This window comes from Babylonia areolata, chromosome 4, assembly GCF_041734735.1.
Source record: "Babylonia areolata isolate BAREFJ2019XMU chromosome 4, ASM4173473v1, whole genome shotgun sequence".
NCBI classification, from domain to species: domain Eukaryota; kingdom Metazoa; phylum Mollusca; class Gastropoda; order Neogastropoda; family Buccinidae; genus Babylonia; species Babylonia areolata.
Genome location: NC_134879.1, coordinates 1,822,820 through 1,845,319, shown reverse-complemented (window position 1 = coordinate 1,845,319; position 22,500 = coordinate 1,822,820). Strand labels below are relative to the sequence as shown.

The following is a 22,500-nucleotide window of genomic DNA, read 5'->3' as shown; positions in this document are numbered from 1 at the left end:
AATTTGTGCCATCAATTTTCATTAAATAATTCTTTTTTGGATTATTTCTTCCTAAGTGTAGCACTTTACATTTAGATACATTAAAATATAGATTCCACATGTTTGACCAATTTTGTAGGTTGTCTAGGTCATTTTGCAATTTGAAGGAATTTTGGGTTTTATCATAAATTTTAGTATCATCGGCAAATATTTTGCAGCAACTACTAACATAGTCTGGGAGGTCATTTATAAATATGGTGAATAAAGTTGGCCCTAAAATACTACCTTGAGGAATTCCGCTCAATACTTGCACATCTGGTGAAAAACTATTTCCAACCCTTACCTTCTGACTTCTCCTAACCAAGAAAGCCTTTATCCTTTTCATGATATTGCCATTTATCCCATAAGCCTCTAACTTAGATAATAACCTATAATGTGGTACAGAGTCGAAAGCTTTTTTTAAAGTCTAAATATATAATATCTACAGATTCCTTCTCTTCTATTAACTGAGTTAAGTCTTCCATAACCTCTAACAGTTGAGTAATACATGACCTCTTGTTTCCTGAATCCATGCTGACATGGTGAATATAAATTATTTGTAATCATAAAATTAACGAAAACATCTCTAACTAGTGATTCTAGTACTTTACATGCCACACATGTGAGGCTAACTGGTCGGTAGTTACCTGGATCAGATCTAGTACCCTTTTTGAATATTGCTGTGACTACTGCAGTAGTATAAGGGATGGGGGTTCTATATGTAACGGATTTAAGCGTCCATAAGGCGCAACAACGCCTTAAACCATAAAAACGAAAAACCCGCGCGATCGTTTTTTTCGGCTTAAAAAGGTGTATGGAGAGCCAAATCACTAGATAAAAAAAATGATGGTTAAATATGTGTATGGAGAGCCAAATGGTTCATAAGACTCCTTAAAGAGAGGAGGTATCAAGTGGGTCAACCGTTCACATATGAACGTTTGACCTAGTTAGCTTTTTGGATGGTTTACCATCTTGAATATCAAATAGATTTTTCTTTCCGTTAAACAACTGAGTTTTGTGTTTCGATTTTATGTCTGTTTTCATTGCATTGAATTTTTCAACTTCAGCCAGAATGAGACTAAATTCTTCATCGCTTATTTTATCATCTTCTAATGCTTTTGAAATAAGATCATTTATAGTGTTCAGTTTTGACTCGGCCAACACGCGAATCTCGTTGTGCTTCATAGCTTGTGACATTAATTTTTTATGAATAAATTTACAAGTTAAACCAACCACACCAAGGAGACCAGCTCCCACTTCTATTCCAATAGCTACGGGAGCAGCGGCGACCCTCAACAGTAATCCAACACCCGATGCCCCAAGGGCGAGACTAAGAGTCGTCAGCGTTGTATCCGCGGCTGTAGCGATATTTACACCGCGTTTATATTTTTTATAAAATAAAGTTCTTTCATCACGCTCTTTTTCGAGGTTGTTTTTTATATTCAATATCTCTCGTAGGCGAAACTCCATTATTCTATAGTAATCATTTTTTGTTTTTAAATTATGGTAACAGGATGAGGAGAGTAGTGCAGTCTTTTAAGCTGAAGAGGTCCGATGTGAATAAAGTCGAGAGATATTTTATCTAACGATGGACGTTTGATGACACCTTCGAGCGAGAATTCTATAGAGGGATCGGGTTGATCAGATGGGCCAACCACTGGAATTTTGATGGTAATTCTCAAGAGTTTATTTTTAAGATTTCCAGGCCATTTTATCTGCAACCCTTTTAAAACTTCTACAAAATCATCTGGCACCCCACTAAGGACTATATCTAAAACGATAGTTGACCCCTGAATAGGCGGCTCAAAATCAAACTCTTTAATTAACCGCAGTGTACCAGTCTTTTTACCTTTCATACCAATAACATATCCAAAGTTGTCGCTGTTAACGACGATTAGATCTTTACGCGTATGATAGGAAGCCAACAGTTTACCACTATTTTGTATTTTTTGTAGAGCGTGATTTCTTCCAATACTAACATAGGGTTGTTTTATTTCAAAATCTAAATCCCAGTTATCCACCGGATAAGGTACCCACGTATCATCGTCGGAAAGAACAAGATGATGTGGTTTGTTCACAACAACACCGTCAACGTTTACAAGAGCGCAAAAAAAATCAGATCTACCTCAAAAGTAATCTACCTTTTCCCGCAAGCATTTTTCCAACTTCCATTTTATAAGTACCCCAAGATTTTTTTTTGGTTACCAAATTTCGGCAACTTTTTTTTTTTGAGACGCGATTTTTTTGCACCGATTTTCCCCACCATCTAAAATACACATCTATCCATTCCAAGAACTAGCCACCAACAAATAGAAGAGGAACGTCCAGAAGAGGAACAACAAATAGAAAGAACAAATAGAAGAGAGCATCCACAACAAATAGAAAGAACAAAACAGAAAGGAATACCCCACAACAAATAGAAAGAACAAAACAGAAAGGAATACCCCACAAGAAGAACTATCCACAACAGAAGAGAACTACCTACAACAAACATCCAGGAAGAAGAACCATCCACAACGCCTAGAGAAACATCCAGGAAGAACAAAAATAGAAGCATCTACAAGAAGAAGTACCAACAACAAAAAATAGAACCATCCACAAGAAGTATCTAGAATTCCAAGGAAGAAGTATCCACGAGAAAAAAGGAGAAGTATCTATACCAAAGAGGGGAGAAGTATCTACAAGAAATAGTATCCACGAACCAAGGAAATAGAAGAGAAGCATCCACAAGAACCAAGGAATCCACAAGAATAGAAGGGGGTCTACCAAATAGGAGGCACAACAAGTATCCATAGCAAATAGGTGCTATACAAAAATATCCACAAGAAATAGTAGAGAAGAAATATATAGGAGACCTGCCCCCAAGAAATAGAATAGAAGCTACCCCACAAGAAACAGCTCCAGAAGCATCTACAAGAATAGGAAACAAATATCTGCAACAAGTATCTACCCAGCAATACTAGAAACCTATCTAGAAATCTATCCAGCAATACCAGCAAATTCTCAGCAATGCTCAGTAGCTTCTCAGCAATGCTCAGTAGCTTCTCAGCAATTCTCAGCAAAATTCTCAGCAATGCTCAGTAGCTTCTCAAATTTGGTGCTACAAATTTCCACAATTTTGACAATTTCTACAAAACCAGCAAAAGTGCTATAGCAATATTTTGCATTTTCTACTTTTTGTAGCACTTTTTGCTGTTTTTGTGGAAATTGTGGATTTTCTATTTTTTCTATATAGAGAAATACCACTTTTTTTTGTATATGGCACCAAAAAAATATTTGTCTCCTGTAGAAGTTCGAGAAATAGAAAACACAAGAGGCCAACTTTCTGCAGTAGATGCAGCAGAAAAGTTTGGTATTGGTACTAGTAGAGTGTACAGAATTTGGAGAAATGCGAGGAAACGCGAAGAGGAGGGATTGTTGCAAAGGGAGACTCCGGCAAAGAATTCGTCGATAGACGAAAAAGAGCAGCTGGAAGATCGTACACAACCTGTGGAAGAAGAACAAAGTACACAACAAAACAGCGAAATAGCTGTACTGCAACGTACTCTACTACAAACACTACAGAGGTTGGAAAGACGCACTATAGAACTCTCTAGCCAGCAAAAAGACAACAACGATGTAGTGTTGGATATTCTATCTCTTCTCGATGTAGACGAAGAAGACAACATTGTAGAACAGATACAAGAAGACGTAGCAGAAGAGTCCAAATCTTTGTTGGAACAGATACAAAATAGCGTTTGTGTATACAACACTGCATGCTATATTCTACCAATTGCACTTGCAGTTGGTTCTATATTGTACAAAACATGGAAAGCTACAAAGAAAAATGGTGTTTGGAACATACCCGAAGAAGATCGACAATTTGTCCATCTCCCAAAGAAGACATCTGGAGATATTGCCAAAGAAACAATCCCAAAACAAATTCCAACAAAGTCTAGAAACCCTTTCGAAATGGAATAGGATAGCATAGAGTCTATTGTACTATTTGTGTGCAATTCGTGGATGTAGTATATTTTTCTATTTGTATATTGTATAGGACAATGCCAATAGTATTCGATCCACCTTGTTCTCCAAGATTCGACTTCGAAGAGTTTTCGAAAGCAAAAAAAAGAGTATACAGACAGTATACAATTCTCTCCAGCCGATATGGATAGAAAGGTAGTAGAACTAGCAAAAACACATACAGATCCTGTTCCTCGTATATTGGGAGAATGTCCTCGAAAGAAAAAAGAGAAACTTCTCGCTGTTGCCTATTGTGGCGAACCATATCTCTGCTACCAGTGTGGCCGTATATTCTAGTTTTCTTCGATAGATGCTACTATATAGAATAGTCTATCTTTCTTTTTTTGTGGATTTGTCTTCTCTCCTCCTACTCTACACAACATTGGTTGTTTCGTCTTTTCCAGCATTTCTCTGCCACCATACCGTTCTATCTCTTTTTCGAGAAAATAGCCGTGTACTGGCATTTCTATGTCTGTAGATGGAATACCATTGTTGTCTGTTGGAACAATGTACAAGATATACTTCTCTTTTTTGCGATATTCGCCTACAGCATACTTTCTACAAATATATTGTCCTGGTTCTATTTCTAGTATTTTTTTCCACTCTGTACAAAGTGGTAGACTTGTACTACCTAGGGTCGATTTGGTCTCTATTTCCTTCTTCTCCAGTTCTTTTTCTAGTGCTATTTCTACAAGAGATGGGAGTTCTATTCCGTCTGGTACAGATGTAGGTTCCACTAGAAACCATTCTATTTCTTTGTCGCTGCCATTTGGTATGAATTTCTTTGGAGGTAGAACTCGAAATAGTAGTTGTATACGTTTTTGCTTGTATAGATCGTCTTCTTCGAATATACGCTCTTTTGGAAACCAACACAGTTCTCTATTGTATCTATCTTTCTTGCATTCTACGAATTTCTTTGTTGCATGTAGAATTTTTCGTAGTCCAGTATTTGCCCATATGGAAATTGGTTCTCCATTGTCTTTTGCAACTACGACTCTACAGTGGTCTTTCCCATCTTGTTGTCGATATCCTAGAATGCTCCATATACCTTTGTTGGAAATTTTGGATATATGCTCTATTTTGCCCAAGAAAGTTCTTTCTACTAGTTTTTCTATTTGCAACGAGTTGTATTGGTCTCTTTCGTTTCTTTCCATTTCCTCGTATATTTGTTCTATTTCTCTTTCTCGTTGTTCTATTGTATTGGTATGTTCTTTGTGGTAGTTTTCCAGTTTGTCTATCGCACTTTGTCTCCATTCTTCTGCGCATTGTTCTTCTCCAATCTGTGCAAGTTTCTTTTCTCGGTCTATACTAGATAGTAGAGATATTTGTTTCTGTTCTGCAATTTTCTCTATTTTGTGCAGTTTGTAGATAGGTTGTTCTACTCCTATTGTATGTGTTTTCTTTGGTCTCCACTCCCATTCTATTGTGTACCTTGGCAGCACACTGTCACGAAATGCAACCATCGACGATGAAGTGAACGTCAGGATTGCAAGAGCAAGCGCAACTTTTGGCAGACTCAGTGCAAATGTCTGGAACAGAAGAGGCATTAGTCTTGAGACCAAGCTAAAGGTCTACAGAGCAGTAGTTCTCCCCACACTACTATACGCCTGCGAAACTTGGACAGTGTACCAACGACATGCCAAGAAGCTGAACCACTTCCACACAACATGCCTCAGGAAGCTACTGAACATCAAGTGGCAAGACAGGACCCCAGACACAGAGGTGCTCGCAAAAGCCACCCTTCCCAGCATCTTCACAATCCTGATGCAGTCCCAGCTTTGCTGGGCTGGACACGTGGCGCGCATGCCAGACCATCGGCTGCCCAAAAGGCTCTTCTATGGCGAGCTGCAACAAGGGAAGAGATCACACGGAGGTCAGAAGAAGCGCTTCAGAGATACTCTGAAAGTCTCTCTTAAAGCGTTTGATATCAACCCTGACTCCTGGGAGGAATCTGCAGTGGACCGTGACAAATGGCGCGCTGCTGCGCACAAAGGCGCCAAGTTGTGCGAGGCCAACAGGACTGCTGCAGCTGTTCAGAAGAGGCAGGCCAGAAAGTCACGGGCAAACAAGCTCCCTGACAATGATATGCCTGTCTTTGTCTGCCCCAACTGTCAGCGAACATTTCGTGCGCAGATTGGACTATTCAGCCATCTGCGCATTCACAGATAGATTCATGAGCATCCTCCCCCCACCCCACCACCACCCTCCCCCCATCCCCCAGCTGGATGACAACGATGGTCATCATCGATCTCGATGGACACACCACCACCATTGTGTTTGTAGGTGGAAGAAGCATTGTAGGAGGTTCTACGTCTGGATGTAGTTGGCAAGGTCTATTGCACGCTACAAGTATTGTTTTCGAGTTTTTGTCTTTTGTATAGCATTGTAGTTTGGAAAGATGTATTCCACTGTATTTGTCTGCACATAGTAATTCGGTTTGGAATATAGGACAGTTGCGAAAGCCAAAGTCTCCCATAGCCCATAGAATTGCAGTATTCCATAGTTTGTCGTCGTCTACAGTATTTTGTGTTGGTCGTATTCGCACACCTGCCATTCTTTTTGTTCTTGTATGTGCATACCAACAGACATATATTGCAGATTGTGGTCTATCGGCTAGAACAAAGCATCTGTCGAGTTCTTTTGCAAGATTGTTCCATTGTTGTTTTGCTGGTTGTACTACAAATAGTGGATTGTTTGCAGGAGAAACGAATTCCAATACATCGTCTACAAGTTCGTTTGCTGTTTCTGGTGTTCTATCTCTGCATGCATACAACGATACTTCTATTCTAGTACAGCCTCTAGATTGCACATCTGGATGGTGGAAGGTTTTTCGAAGATGTTCATTTGGACAGTCTACGTAGTCTGCTAGATGTCCGCCGAATTGTTCTCGTATTTCTCCTGCTTCGAAATTGGATACTATTTTGTTGTATAGTTTGGTTCTCGTTGTATAGCCATTGTGTTCGGATATCCATGTACATACGTGGTTTCCTACAGAGTGTGTGTTGTTGAGTATTGTAGGCTGGGAATCTTGTATGGCTTCTACGAATGTGCCTTGTTCTCGGAAGTTGTGTTCTTCTGCTAGGTATTCCACTAGTGCTTGTCTGTCTAGAGTCCCGGAGAAATCTCTGGTGTAGTCTATGGAATAGATACCATATCCGTTTGCTACTAGTCTCTCCTCGAATGTTGGGAGGATTTTGTGTAGATGTTCGACAGATAGTTCGGATACATCAAGTTTTGCTACAAATAGAGCATATATTGGTGTATTTGGATGTTGTTGTTTCCAGTTCTCTTTTGCCTTGGAATTCGTTTCTCTTTCTATTCTATCTATAGTACTAGATATTGTACTGTTCTTTGCAGATATAGACAATGTGTACACAATGGCAATATGTACGTGTTTGTATTCCACTAGGTCCGATAGGTTGGAATATATTCTAGATACTATATTTTTTGCCGAAGAAGTGTCTCCGGTGGTACATAGTACTTTGCCTTTCGATACTACACAATCTTTCTGTTGTAGATATCCGAATACGTATAGGTCGTCTACAAAGGTTGGAAGACCTTCTAGAGTTTGTATATGTGTTCTGCCATTGTTGTTGGCTAGATAGTCCACCTTGGATATATCTGGCACCAAGTTGCTGTTGTATGTATTTTCTAGCAATATATGTGTTGCTATCGCCTTCTCGGCACGTAGTCCAATTCTTTTGAAAGTTGTAGATACGTTTGTCTCCATGCTTTACAGTAGTAGATTTCATATGTTCAAATGGAAGTTGGAGATTGGAAAAATGCTTGGGGGAAAAGGTAGATTACTTTTGAGGTAGATCTGATTTTTTTTGCGCTCTAGGTATTCCAGTAGAAGAAACCCAGACATGGAAACTCTCTTTCCAGAATCCTGCTTTCCCTTGTATTCCTTCTAGACTGTGGAAGAAAGCACTAGAAAAAGAAATAGAAAGAAGAGTATATACAGAGAAAGATCTGGGGGAAATTCGAAGATCGAAAAAAAATCGCGTCCCCCAAAAAAAGTTGCCGAAATTTGGTAGCCCCCCCCCCAAAATCTTGGGGTACTTATAAAATGGAAGTTGGAAAAATGCTTGCGGGAAAAGGTAGATTACTTTTGAGGTAGATCTGATTTTTTTTGCGCTCTTGTAACCATTTGGCTCTCCATACACATATTTAACCATCATTTTTTTTATCTAGTGATTTGGCTCTCCATACACCTTTTTAAGCCGAAAAAAACGATTGCGCGGGTTTTTCGTTTTTATGGTTTAAGGCATTGTTGCGCCTTATGGGCGCTTAAATCCGTTACATATAGAACCCCCATCCCTTATACTACTACTGGTGTTTTCCAGTCATCTGGTACCTCTCCTAACTCTATTGACTTATTAAATAGTGTACAAAATGATAATGACAATTCCTCACTGAGTTCCTTCAGTACTTGTGGAGGTATCTGATCTGGGCCCTGTGCTTTACTAGGGTTAAGTGCCTGTTATTTTTCTTTTACTGCTGTTGGAGTTATCACAAGGTCATAAACACTGGAATTACATTTCTCCTCTTTTGTCCCAGTAGGAATATTGCTTATATCTTCTTTAGGGTACATTCACACTAGGCTGTAACCACGATCTAACCAAATGGTTACATTGAGGGATGTAACTACCATGAGACAAACTCTAGATTTTTCATACAGCATGTGTGAACGGAAAGCGTCTAACCACTGTCTAACTATTAGGCTCCGCCCCTTTTCCCGCGCGTTTTTTGACTGAGAGCAGCAGTTCTCGCAAGCTGGCATGGTTTTGTTTTGCGCTGAAGTTAGACTGGTGGCATCTAACTACCGTTGTAACTTCGTTCTAACTTGAACAAGTTACAAGCCAAGTTACAGGGGTGCTGTGGCTGAGGTGTCATGTACATATTGGGGTATACTTTTGTTTTCTGTGGTTCCCGTGGGTTTCCATGAGGTGGGGGGTCTTGAGGTTGTGCATCTCCACCAGCCTGCTGTGACCTGCTGCAACCTGTTGGAACTTGGGTCTTGTAACTCCCTTGTAACTCCCTTTGAAAGTATAAAAACCCCTTGTTTCAGGGGGGTCTCTTCATTCCATCTTGACCTGTCATCATGAATCGTGGATTCGTGTAGACGCAGCAAGAAGAACGAAAAAAATGACAGTCAGCCAGCTTAAATACATTCACATTGTGACTGATCAAGTTACAACACGCGTCGATGTAACTCACTTTAACTGACCCCAACCATGCAAAGAAGGTTGCAATCACTTGCAGTCGGTTAGATGTGTCGGGCCAGACAATTTGCATACCGCACGCAGCGTGCGTGCAAGGCATGTTATTTTGTTTTGACGTCGGAGTTTTTTTTCAAACTCGGCTCCGCCTCTATTTTCTGCTCTAACTCACTGGAACCGACGGGGACTAGTGTGAATGCCTTTGTAACCGTTTATAACTTGATCGGGCGATGTAACCTCGAAAAGTTTTTTATCTCCCGAGTCATATTTTTTGGGGCCATCTAACCACCTAGCTAACCAAAAATCGGGTCTTCCCGAAAAATCGTCTAACCGATGGGAACCCATTGCAACCAAAAATTCGTGGTTCCAGTGAGTTAGAGAGCGATGTAACCATTTGGTTAGATCGTGGTTACAGCCTAGTGTGAACGTAGCATTAGTAAAAACACCAGCGAAGAAAGTATTTAGTATTTAGTGTCTTTGCCTTGCTGCACACGGGACCTCGGTTTATCGTCTCATCCGAGTGTGTGTGTGTGTGTGTGTGTGTGTGTGTGTGTGTGTGTGTGTTCTTTTTGTTTTGTTTTCTGCTGCAGACTGTTACTTTGTCAAACCTGTTAGGTTTAGCTAGTGCCAGTAGTCCACAACAAAAGTTCTGTCAGTCATTTTATGTCAGGCTGTCGTAAGGTCACCATCAAGAGCAGATCCTGTACAGCTGCAGAGTCATTTTGGTTGCAGATGCTGTTCGATCAATCAATGATATGTGTGTGTGTGTCTGTGTCTTTGTGTATTCTCATATCTGCACATTTTATCTATTCATTGATTCTCTTCCATACTATAAAAAAGGCAGTGAAATTCTTGTATTGTTATTTATTTATTTATTAAGACTTCTTGCTATAGCGCATATTCTTGAAGCTCTATGCGCTTTACAATAGCACTAAAAACATTCACTCAAACATCCCCACACAAACATATGCATATAATTTGAAACATAGGCGAGAGAGAACAATTAAAATAGGTCATGTCAGTTGATTAAATCAAGAAATGCAACAGGTATTTAAAAAATTTGTTTAATCAAAATTCTAGAATTTCTTATAATGAGTTACATGAATCATTCTTTGATTTTACTTTCAGAGATCCAAACGGTTCACAGTGGCATCAGATTCAGAACTGGACTCGCTGAAGACGCCGCCGTCATGAAAACAAAACTGTCAACCATGAGTTCTGAAAAGAGCATTTCCGGCAATCTCCTTGAAAGTACAGACACGCCGCGTTCAGAGCAAGAAAAGGTGTACATAGCATCACAACATCTGAACATCAGGCTGTGTTTGGTGGCATTAGGTGTCTCTCTTATTCTCCTCCTTTTTGGTCCACCATTGGTTTTCTCGTTTTATTTAGCACTAGTTGATGCGGACCAGCCTAATGTAGCTGAATGCAACCCGTTTCAGCCCCCCTCACCAGTGGAATGCATGGATAAATGCTCGTAAGTAACATTTAAACATTTCTTTGATTAAAAAACACTAACAAAGAAAACATGAAAATACTTTTTAGTGGGTATATGATATTACTGTGTTTCCCTATTCTGGTTTTTCATGCTGCAAATAGGACAGTATTATGGAGCTGTTTGTTCTCTGTTTAAAAACTGAAGTTACAGAGACACTGACACACAACTCATTAGTGTGTTACAAATATGCAGTATATGAATATGATTGTGTGTGCGTGTGTGTATACAACATGTATACATAATGTGTATTGGGCAGGACTATATCTGAAGATTGATTATGCAGGTTTTCCCTGGTAGAATCCATTCCACAGAATCTGACCTTTGGGCCAGACGAGTACGTACACCCTTCCACATATTCAGGCTTGAAGATACTGCTGACATCAGCACAGAAGTCTGTCCGCATCGCTTCCTTCTACTGGACGCTAAGGGGAGATGACATTGCTTTCCACGATAGCTCTGCTAAAGAAGTAAGTGGCAGGAGGAGACAATGAGATTCTTAAAAAAATTATGAAAAAAAAGATGATTAAATCCTCTGTGTTTGTGTTGCCGATTGTCTGTGTGTGTCTCTCTGTCTGTGTTGTGTGCGTGCTTATTTATATTTCAGTTTGTATACATATATAAACTGTGTCTATGTGTTGATATCAGTTTGCAGGTTATGTGTAAGTGTGTGTATGTGTGTGGATGTATATATACTGCCGGTAATCATTTGTGGGTGTGTGTGTGTGTGTGTGTGTGTGTGTGTGTCCATGCATATGTGTGATAGATGCAGGAAATTCTATGCGAGCACCTGTATTATACTCGGCATTGTGAGTTTCCGACTGTAGTATAAAGATAGCTTTTAAATCTGTGTCTGAACATATGTTTCCCCAGAACTCCCAGGTATCCACTGCAGTTTCTGTTCAAACGGAAGACTCAGGGAAACGCAGAGAGTAGAGCATGTGGGGCACAGTGGTCAGGATACCTGCTTTGTTAGTGAGATCCCAGGTTTGAGCCCCACCCTGACTGGGAGGACCCCCCCTGCCCGACCAAAAGTATTGGTCTGAATGTTTAAGGTTACCGCTGCTAGACTTTAGGTAGAGGTGTGTTGTTCCAGATATTATGAAAAAACTGGAAGTCCTGTGTGCACAGCAGTTACCACATAGAAAAAGAGTGGGTGGCTATCAGAATTTAAAACAAGACCTTCAAGACTCACTTGTGATAAATTAAGTCCCCTAGCATTAATTACAGAGTAATTTCCCTTTTTTTACTATCTGCACCAAAACGTTTGCAAAATAAATAAAAATTCCATGCTTAGCAAAAGAAGTTCCTGTTCGAACAGAAAATGATGATAATGACTCCTCTTGTTGTTGTGTCAGAATAAGAGGTCAAAGTGCCAAGTTTAGAGAATACAAAAAATGTAAATATAACAGTAAATGCAGTTTGCATATAATTAGGCTTCTTTTTTTAATATTTTTTTGTGCCCATCCCAGAGGTGCAATATTGTTTTAAACAAGATGACTGGAAAGAACTGAATTTTTCCTATTTTCATGCCAAATTTGGTGTTACCTGACAAAGTATTTGCAGAGAAAATGTCAGTGTTAAAGTTTACCACAGACACACAGACACACACACACACACACACACACACACACAACCGAACACCGGGTTAAAACATACTCACTTTGTTTACACAAGTGAGTCAAAATGTGGGTGGCTATCAGAATTTAAAATAAAATGAAATCTGATTGACAGACAAACAGACGCTGAAACAGAGAAAGAAAATGTATGGTTCTGCACATCAGGGACTTTCTCTGAAAACACCTGTGTTAACCCTTTGAGTCCTGAGTTCCTGATCAATTTTAACCCTTCTGCTTGAACTCCAGAGCCAAAATTTGCAAATAATTGGTATTTAATGTGTCACGGCAGATATAAAAAGAGTGCCCTGACCACTGCTTTACCGGTGGTAGAGAAAAATGACATAATGCCTGGCCACCGGTTGAGCGGTGCGTAAACACTTTTGTTTTACTATTGGTTGACTTATATTGAAATCAATCTTTTTTATCCAAAGCACATGCACAAAACAGTGAAAAGGCGTGGCCAAGGTACTACGTTCGCTGACGTCAGCATATTACGGTTTTTCTGATTGGCTCTTCAATATAAGTCGACCAATAGCAAAACACGACACAAGTGTTTATGCACCGCTCAAGCGGTGGCCAGGCATTATGTCATTTTTCTCTACCACCGGTAAAGCGGTGGTCAGGGCTCAAAGGGTTAACATACATCATTAAGGTCGGAAAGTAGTAATATACAGTGCAACACAAAGTCTAAGTGCAAAATCTATTTGTTCGTTTATTCTCATGGAAAAATCATGGAACTTTATTTTCATTTACACCACCATTTGTGTGTGTGTGTGTGTGTGTGTGTGTGTGTGTGTCCATGTCCGTGTCTGTGTGTGTGTGCATGTTGCTCTCTCTGTATACTTGTGTATTTTCAGTTTGTGCTGTGATTTGATTGGCAGGGAGAGGACATCTTCAATTCATTGCTGCAGATGAGCAGATCAAACAAAGTGTCTGTGCAAATTGCTCAGAATGCTGTCAACAGTGATACAGATATCTTAGCTAAAGAAGGTGGGCCTTCTTTTTTTGTTGAATTTATTTATTTTATTTTGAATGCCATTGTCTCACGCTGGTCTGTTCTGTGATGTGGCTTAAAAAAAGAATGATTGGTCATATTTTCTATGCCATTTCAGAATATATAAGAAATTAATGTGTTCTGCATGACATAGTATAATTGTCACCTCAGCTAAACGATGAGCAGAGAGTGCAGAAAAAAAAGAAGATTTAAACGTCATTGTCTCACACTAGTCTGTTCAGTGATATGGCTTAAAAAAAGAATTATTTGTCATATTTTCTATAACAGTTCTTCTTCTTCTTCTTCTGTGTTCACTCGTATGCACACGAGTGGGCTTTTACGTGTATGACCGTTTTTACCCCGCCATGTAGGCAGCCATACTCCGTTTTCGGGGGTGTGCATGCTGGGTATATTCTTGTTTCCATAACCCACCCAACGCTGACATGGATTACAGGATCTTTAACGTGCGTATTTGATCTTCTGCTTGCATATACACACGAAGGGGGTTCAGGCACTAGCAGGTCTGCACATATGTTGACCTGGGAGATGGTAAAAATCTCCACCCTTTACCCACCAGGCGCCGTCACCGTGATTCGAACCCGGGACCCTGAGATTGAAAGTCCAAGGCTTTAACCACTCGGCTGTTGCACCCGTCACTATAACAGTTCAGAATATGAGAAATTGATGTGTTCTCCACGACACAGTATAATTATTACCTCAGTTGAACAATGAGCAGAGAGTGCAGAAAAAAAATGAACATGTCAGTGTGTGTGCATGCCTTTGTCACCCATACCCCTTATCAGTTTTATCCCCAGTTATATAAATAATGACATTTCACAGTTGTCTCTGTACACACGTTTGTGTCTATAACAGAAATGAACAGAACACAGACAGTGTTAAGTGTTTAAGGGGGTGTGTGAGATCCTGTTTTTTAAGTTGTTAAACAGGATCTTTGGTTTGGACTTTAACATTAGTTGGAGGTGACATCAGCAAGTCCAGGTCATCAGTAAAGACGTTGTGTCTGAGAAATGCATGTTGATTACTTTTGTCACATACTGTAAGCACTTGGATTTCTGCCTTCCTTAGTCCATCTTGCAACCATTCAGTTCAGCAGTCCACAATGTTTATAAAAATTCCTGAACCATGGAATTACATTTTTGACTCACTTGTGTAAACAAAGTGAGTCTATGTTTTAACCTGGTGTTTGGTTGTGTGTGTGTGTGTGTGTGTGTGTGTGTCCGTGGTAAACTTAAACATTGCCATTTTCTCTGTAAATACTTTGTCAGTTGACACCAAATTTGGCATAAAAATAGGAAAAATTCAGTTCTTTCTAGTCATCTTGTTTAAAACAATATTGCACCTCTGGGATGGGCACAAAAAAATTAAAAAAAGAAGCCAAATTATATGCATACTGAATTTACTGTTATATTTATATATTTTTTTATTCTCTAAACTTGGCACTTTGATCTGATATTTTGCAGTTGATATTTTGTGTGTTTTGATTCAATTGTTGTAGTAAGTGCATGTCACAAGTGAGTCTTGAAGGCCTTGCCTCTCTTGTCTTACACATGAGGTACTGTTGGTAAAACTGTTAAGAATCACCTTTTGGAGAACAAAAATGTTAGTCTGACTGTGTGTTGGTCAGCACACACGCAGCAAAGTAAGAAACTATACATATTTAAAAAAAATGTGAAATCATTCACAGTAGTAAAAAAAACCCAAAAAACAACAACCCAAAAAACAAAAGCAAAAAACAAAAACAAAATCAAAACAACTCCCCCCAAAATCAACAACAACCACCTAAGAAAACCCAAACCAAACCAAACGTTGACCGCCGTTCTTTCTCTGTCTCTGGACCTTGCGATTGGAATGAACTTCCTCTTTCGCTTCTGTCAAGTCTCCACACTCAGCTCTTTCAAGTCTGGCCTTAAAACCCACCTCTTCCCAAAATAGCCTCCCTTCCCTGCCTCTTCCTTGTCTTCAGTTTCTCCAGTTTTAGAGTTATGCATGCTTTTGAATGACTGGTGCGAAAGCGCTTTGATTTGTCTCTGCACAAGATTCAGCGCTATATAAATACCATTATTATTATTATTATTATTATTATTATTATTATTAAATGAAACAAAAACAACAACAAACTAAAAACAAGACAACATCAGACAAAGAACAAAGGGGGATTGGGGAGGGGGGAGGAGGGAGGAGGGGGGGGGGGGGGGGGGGGGGAAGGAGAAAAAAGAAAAGAGCAGAACATTTAAGCAAGTCTAGGAACAAATAAACAAACAAAAAAAAAACAAACAAGGAAAGTGAAGGCTAAAGAAGTGTGTAAAAAGTTGACTGCACTGTATAATTCTCGTATTTTATATGACAAAGGTCACGCGCAGAGGCGCGCATGCTGAGTTTGACCGGGCTGTTGGTCATAAAACAGTAGTGATTTATCAGTACTGTCACGTTGCCAAACGTTTCCACTAACAATTATAGGTATACAGTTATTGAACACTGTCTCCATCTTTTACCAATTCTGAGTTAAGCTCTCAGACTATTATCAAATTCATTACGGACCAAGTATTGTTCTAATGTCAAGTGCATATGCTTTAGTAACCTGACAATTGAGCATAGAATTTTTCACTGTGGTTTGAGTGCATATGCTTTAGTAACCTGACAATTGAGCATATAATTTTTCACTGTAGCTTGATGAAGCCTTTTGTACACGAAAGTGTGTCTTCACAAGTGACTGAGAACGTTGATGTTTTTGACTTTTTGCATTCATTATCAGTTGTTTCGCTTGTCAGTTTAACGATTTCTCTTTTACGAAGTCCTTTAAGTAATTTCCTGTAACTGTATTTAGAGTTGTTTTGTTGTTGTTTTTTGTTGTTGTTTTTTTCTTCCAAATTTCACCCACATTTTTACCCTCATTTGCCCAGTTTCTCCCAACCCTCCATTCATCCACATCTCCCACCCCTTCTAACCGATAATACTCAGATGTATTCATAAATACTTTAACAAAATGTCTTCAATCACCGATATGTGTGACGGGAGATTAAACAAAATTCCTCCTTTTGCATTTATTTGCTTATTTATCTCCATCTTTTACATTTATTTGCTTATTTATCATCATTGTTGTCTTTTTTATTTATTATTATTATTATTACTACTACTACTACTTTTTTATATTATAATTATTATAAATTTATTTATTTATTTATGTATGCTTATCGTTGACTTCATCACGTTTTTGCGCCTTATACATAGTAGTAGTGGTAGTAGTAATTTTTTTTAATGTATTTATCTATTATTTATTCACCCCTTTTTTTTTTCTCTTTTTTTTTTCTTTTCTCTCAAGGCCTGACTAAGCACGTTGGGTTACGCTGCTGGTCAGGCATCTGCTTGGCAGATGTGGTGTAGCGTATATGGATTTGTCCGAACGCAGCGATGCCTCCTTGAGCTACTGAAACTGAAACTAACACGGCCAAAATAATGGAACATAGACTGTACTGCATAATTCGCATATTGTATATATGACGTAGGTCACGCGGAAGTACGCACGCTGAACTTCACCCGGTTGTTGGGCTCTGGCATCCTGCACACCAAGTTCTGGCTGGTGGACGACAAACACTTCTACATCGGCAGCGCCAATCTGGACTGGAGGTCCCTTACTCAGGTGACAGCAGTCTGTTCGGTCTTTTGCTCTGTGTGTGTGTGTGTGTGTGTGTGTGTGTGTGTGTGTGTATGTGTGCTCAGACTGATGTGTGATAATTGCTAGATGTGGTATAATTAAAGTGACAGGACGGAGTGATGGCCTAGAGGTAATGCGTTCGCCTGGGAAGCGAGAGAATCTGAGCGCGCTGGTTTGAACCACGGCTCAGCCGCCGACATTTTCTCCCCCTCCACTAGACCTGGAGTGGTGGTCTGGACGCTAGTCATTTGGATGAGATGATAAACCGAGGTCCCGTGTGCAGCATACACTTAGCGCACGTAAAAGAACCCACAGCAACAAAAGTGTTGTTCCTGGCAAAATTATGTAGAAAAATCCACTTCGATAGGAAAAACAAATAAAACTGCAATAAGGAAAAAATACCAAAAAAATGGGTGGCGCTGTAGTGTAGCGACGCGCTCTCCCAGGGGAGAGCAGCCCGAATTTCACACAGAGAAATCTGTTGTGATAAAAAAGAAATACAAATACAAATACAAACCATGTCGGAACGGGTCAGGTGTTGGGACTTCTGATCCAGTGTTCATCAGAGAGCAGGGCTCAGGGTCTCCGTTTCGGCATGGTGTTGGGTCCTCAGGAAAGGTGCTTTACTCAGATTTTACTCCCTCCGCCCAGGTTAGAATGGGTACCTGACTGGTTGGGGCAGGTTAGAGTGGGAGAAGGAGACTCACCCCACCCAGGTGACAATGGGTACCTGACTGGTTGGGGCAGGTTAGAGTGGGAGAAGGAGACTCACTCCGCCCAGGTGACAATGGGTACCTGACTGGTTGGGGCAGGTTAGAGTGGCAGAATAAAGTACAAGATCAGCACTCTATGTTATAGATGCATTCACAAAACTGCTCCTTCCTATCTCTGCGGCTGCCTTCACCTCTACACTCCATCTCGCTCACTACGATGGGCTTCGGATCCACTCTGTTTACGCATACCCAGATTCAAACACTCTACTGTTGGCCGCCGTTCTGTCTCTGTTTCTGGACCTTGCAATTGGAATGAACTTCCTCTTTCGCTTTGTCAAGTCTCCACACTCAGCTCTTTCAAATCTGGCCTAAAAACCCACCTCTTCCCAAAATAGCCTCCCTTGCCTGCCCAACCTTGTCTTTAGTTTCTACAGTTTTAGAGTTATGCATGCGTGTGAATGACTGGTGCAAAAGTGCTTTGATTTGTCTCTGCACAAGATCCAGCGCTATATAAATACCACTATTATTATTATTATTATTAGAAGGAGACTCACTCCACCCAGGTGACAATGGGTACCTGACTGGTTGGGGAAGGTTAGAGTGGGAGAAGGAGACTCACTCCACCCAGGTGACAATGGGTACCTGACTGGTTGGGGCAGGTTAGAGTGGGAGAAGGAGACTCACTCCGCCCAGGTTAGAATGGGTACCTGACTGGTTGGGGCAGGTTAGAGTGGGAGAAGGAGACTCACTCCACCCAGGTGAGAATGGGTACCTGACTGGTTGGGGCAGGTTAGAGTGGGAGGAGGAGACTCACCCCACCCAGGTGAGAATGGGTACCTGACTGGTTGGGGCAGGTTAGAGTGGGAGAAGGAGACTCACTCCACCCAGGTGACAATGGGTACCTGACTGGTTGGGGAAGGTTAGAGTGGGAGAAGGAGACTCACTCCACCCAGGTGACAATGGGTACCTGACTGGTTGGGGCAGGTTAGAGTGGGAGAAGGAGACTCACTCCGCCCAGGTGAGAATGGGTACCTGACTGGTTGGGGCAGGTTAGAGTGGGAGAAGGAGACTCACCCCACCCAGGTGAGAATGGGTACCTGACTGGTTGGGGCAGGTTAGAGTGGCAGAATAAAGTACAAGATCAGCACTCTATGTTATAGATGCATTCACAAAACTGCCCCTTCCTATCTCTGCGGCTGCCTTCACCTCTACACTCCATCTCGCTCACTACGATTGGCTTCGGATCCACTCTGTTTACGCATACCCAGATTCAAACACTCGACTGTTGGCCGCCGTTCTATCTCTGTTTCTGGACCTTGCGATTGGAATGAACTTCCTCTTTCGCTTCGTCAAGTCTCCACACTCAGCTCTTTCAAGTCTGGCCTTAAAACCCACCTCTTCCCAAAATAGCCTCCCTTGCCTGCCCAACCTTGTCTTTAGTTTCTACAGTTTTAGAGTTATGCATGCGTGTGGATGACTGGTGTGAAAGCGCTTTGATTTGTCTCTGCACAAGATCCAGTGCTATATAAATACCATTATTAGTATTAGAAGGAGACTCACTCCGCCCAGGTGAGAATGGGTACCTGACTGGTTGGGGCAGGTTAGAGCGGCAGAATAAAGTACAAGATCAGCACTCTGTGTTATAGATGCATTCACAAAACTGCCCCTTCCTATCTCTGCGGCTGCCTACACCTCTACACTCCATCTCGCTCACTACGATGGGCTTCGGATCCACTCTGTTTACGCATACCCAGATTCAAACACTCGACTGTTGAACGCTGTTCTTTCTCTGTTTCTGGACCTTGCGATTGGAATGAACTTCCTCTTTCGCTTCGTCAAGTCTCCACACTCAGCTCTTTCAAGTCTGGCCTAAAAACCCACCTCTTCCCAAAATAGCCTCCCTTGCCTGCCCTTCCTTGTCTTTAGTTTCTCCAGTTTTAGAGTTATGCATGCGTGTGAATGACTGGTGCGAAAGCGCTTTCATTTGTCTCTGCACAAGATCCAGCGCTATATAAATACCATTATTATTATTATTATTAGAAGGAGACTCACTCCGCCCAGGTGACAATGGGTACCTGACTGGTTGGGGCCGGTTAGAGTGGCTGAAGGAGAGGACTGGGCCCTTCTTTCCATGCCAAACCTGAGAACAATGGATATTGATTGATTGGTTGATGTGGATACTTATATAGCGCCTATCCTCGGTCAGAGACCAAGCTCTAAGCGCTTTACATACACGGGGACATTTGCACCACAGGCTGCCTACCTGGGTAGAGCTGACTGACGGCTGCCACTGGGCGCTCATCATTTGTTTCCTGTGTCATTCAATCAGATTTCAGACGCACATGCATACACACTCAGACAGACATGTAACATTTTACGTGTATGACCGGTTTTTAAAAAAAATTTATTTACCCCGCCATGTAGGCAACCATACTCCGTTTTCGGGTGTGTGCATGCTGGGTATATTCTTGTTTCCATAACCCACCAAATGCTGACATGGATTACAGGATCTTTAACGTGCGTATTTTGATCTTCTGCGTGCGCATACACACGAAGGGGGTGCAGGCACTAGCAGGTCTGCACACATGTTGACCTGCGAGATCGGAAAAATCTCCACCCTTTACCCACCAGGCGCACCGAGATTCGAACCCAGGACCCGCAGATTGAAAGTCCAGCGCTTTTAACCATTCGGCTGTTGCACCCGTCATATGATTGTGAATTCACTGCCCGGATGGCTGTGAAACGCTATGGGACCTTTGGCCTTTAATTAACTTGCAAACTGACTGTGTCAAACAGATGCAAATTCTAGCCCTTAGGTTTGCTTTATAGTCTAACACGTGGACAGTTTTGCTTTTAGATTCAGTGTCATGGAGCTGGGCTTTAATTAGTGTGAGTAAAGTGTTCAAAATTTGAGGTGTTTTTTTTTTCTTTCTTTTTTGTACCCCAGCTTCATTTTCTTCTTCTTTTTTTGTTGTTGTTGTTGTTGTTGCTTTTTCTTTTCTGCATTCATGGGGTTCAGCTTCCATATTCACGGAAGGATTTCAGTACTGATCACTGTCAAGATCAAACAGTTTTTCTTTGGTGTGCCAGTGGAGATGAACTTATAAGTGTCTGTTCTTGGCTAAGCTGTAAATGATTTGTATTGTACTGCGTTTGAACCCAGGACCGACGGGCGCAATAGCCGAGTGGTTAAAGCGTTGGACTGTCAATCTGAGGGTCCTGGGTTCGAATCACGGTGACGGCGCCTGGTGGGTAAAGGGTGGAGATTTTTACGATCTCCCAGGTCAACATATGTGCAGACCTGCTAGTGCCTGAACCCCCTTCGTGTGTATATGCAAGCAGAAGATCAAATACACATGTTAAAGATCCTGTAATCCATGTCAGCGTTCAGTGGGTTATGGAAACAAGAACATACCCGGTATGCACACCCCCGAAAACGGAGTATGGCTGCCTAGATGGCGGGGTAAAAACGGTCATACACGTAAAAGCCCACTCGTGTGCATACGAGTGAACGCAGAAGAAGAAGAAGAACTACTGGTCCGCTATGCGGAGAAATCTGGCACTTGAATCCATTTTTTTCTCCCTCCACACCAGTGGGAGTGCTTGTGGTTGGGGAGAGTTAAGGAAAGGAGTGGTCTCAGCATACCTGTTCCAAGCCACAGTGGATGTGAAGTTTTTGCTCCGATGGCCCGTAAAAGGTGATAGGACCTTTAACTCTCTCCGGACGAAGGAATGTTCACAAAACGGATTCAGATTCGGACGAAGGAATGGAATAACATTCTCCGAAAGTAAAATTCCATCACACGGTGTACACGTGATTTTGTGATTAGCCAAGCAGAGTGCGCTATTCTGGGTCACTCCACAATCGAACAGTATGATTGGTCAGCCTGGCATGTGTGGCCCGTCTCACACACACGCTGACAAAGTCACTGACTGGTCGTCTGCTCACGTGCCAGCCTGTTAGCAAAGCGGGCTCTTCTCAGAATGTTGTGAAGCGAACCATGCAGTGACGGCTACGTTTTAGGGTTGCCGAAGTACTTAAAATGCTACAAACTGAAGGGTCGTACACTGAAGAGGTGGATGATGACAAAGAAGAAAGCGAATTTAATGCAGAAAGCGAGCATGGGTATGGTGATTTGGGGTGAAAAATTGGCAGTATTTTCTACATATGGCAAAACTGTAAAAATAAGATGAGAAATTTGATTTTTTTTTTATATGTAATAGCTCAACAAGTAATAAACAAGTTCTGAAAGTTTCATTTTCTTACACAGTATTTTGTATTTTTTGTAATTTTTTTTCCAAACCCTTACAAATGGGCCGTCTGTGGGGAAAAGCAAGGGAGAAAACTTGTCCCGAGTGAGTTAAACATTGAACTCGTGTGTTGTGTGTGTGATTGTCAGGTCAAGGAGCTGGGGGTGCTGGTGCAGAACTGCTCCTGCCTGGCCCAGGATCTGCAGAAGGTGTTTGACGTGTACTGGGACCTGGGCCAGCCTGACGCCAAAGTGCCGCCCCAGTGGCCGGCCAAGTACAACACCTCCATCAACGCCCGCTACCCTGCCACCGTGTACTTCAACAACACACACGCACCTGTGTACATGTCGGTGGGTGAAAATTGTGTGTATTTGTATTTGTATTTTGTATTTCTTTTTATCACAACAGATTTTCTTTGTGTGAAATTCGGGCTGCTCTCCCCCAGGGAGAGTGCGTCGCTACACTGCAGCGCCACCCATTTTTTTTGTATTTTTTCCTGTGTGCAGTTTTATT

At 41.3% G+C, this 22,500-nt stretch overlaps 1 protein-coding gene across 1 annotated transcript in view; it reads left to right on the top strand.

Moving 5' to 3' along the window:
* The window catches only part of LOC143280774 (5'-3' exonuclease PLD3-like), a 39,742-nt gene that overhangs the window by 1,181 nt on the left and 16,061 nt on the right, over positions 1-22,500 (top strand). Inside the window, exons 2-6 of the mRNA XM_076585449.1 lie at positions 10,371-10,719; positions 11,024-11,207; positions 13,238-13,346; positions 16,875-17,008; positions 22,137-22,337. Of these exons, the coding sequence (XP_076441564.1) occupies positions 10,433-10,719; positions 11,024-11,207; positions 13,238-13,346; positions 16,875-17,008; positions 22,137-22,337 (915 nt within the window). The 5' untranslated portion in view covers positions 10,371-10,432. The remainder of the gene's footprint in view (positions 1-10,370; positions 10,720-11,023; positions 11,208-13,237; positions 13,347-16,874; positions 17,009-22,136; positions 22,338-22,500) is intronic.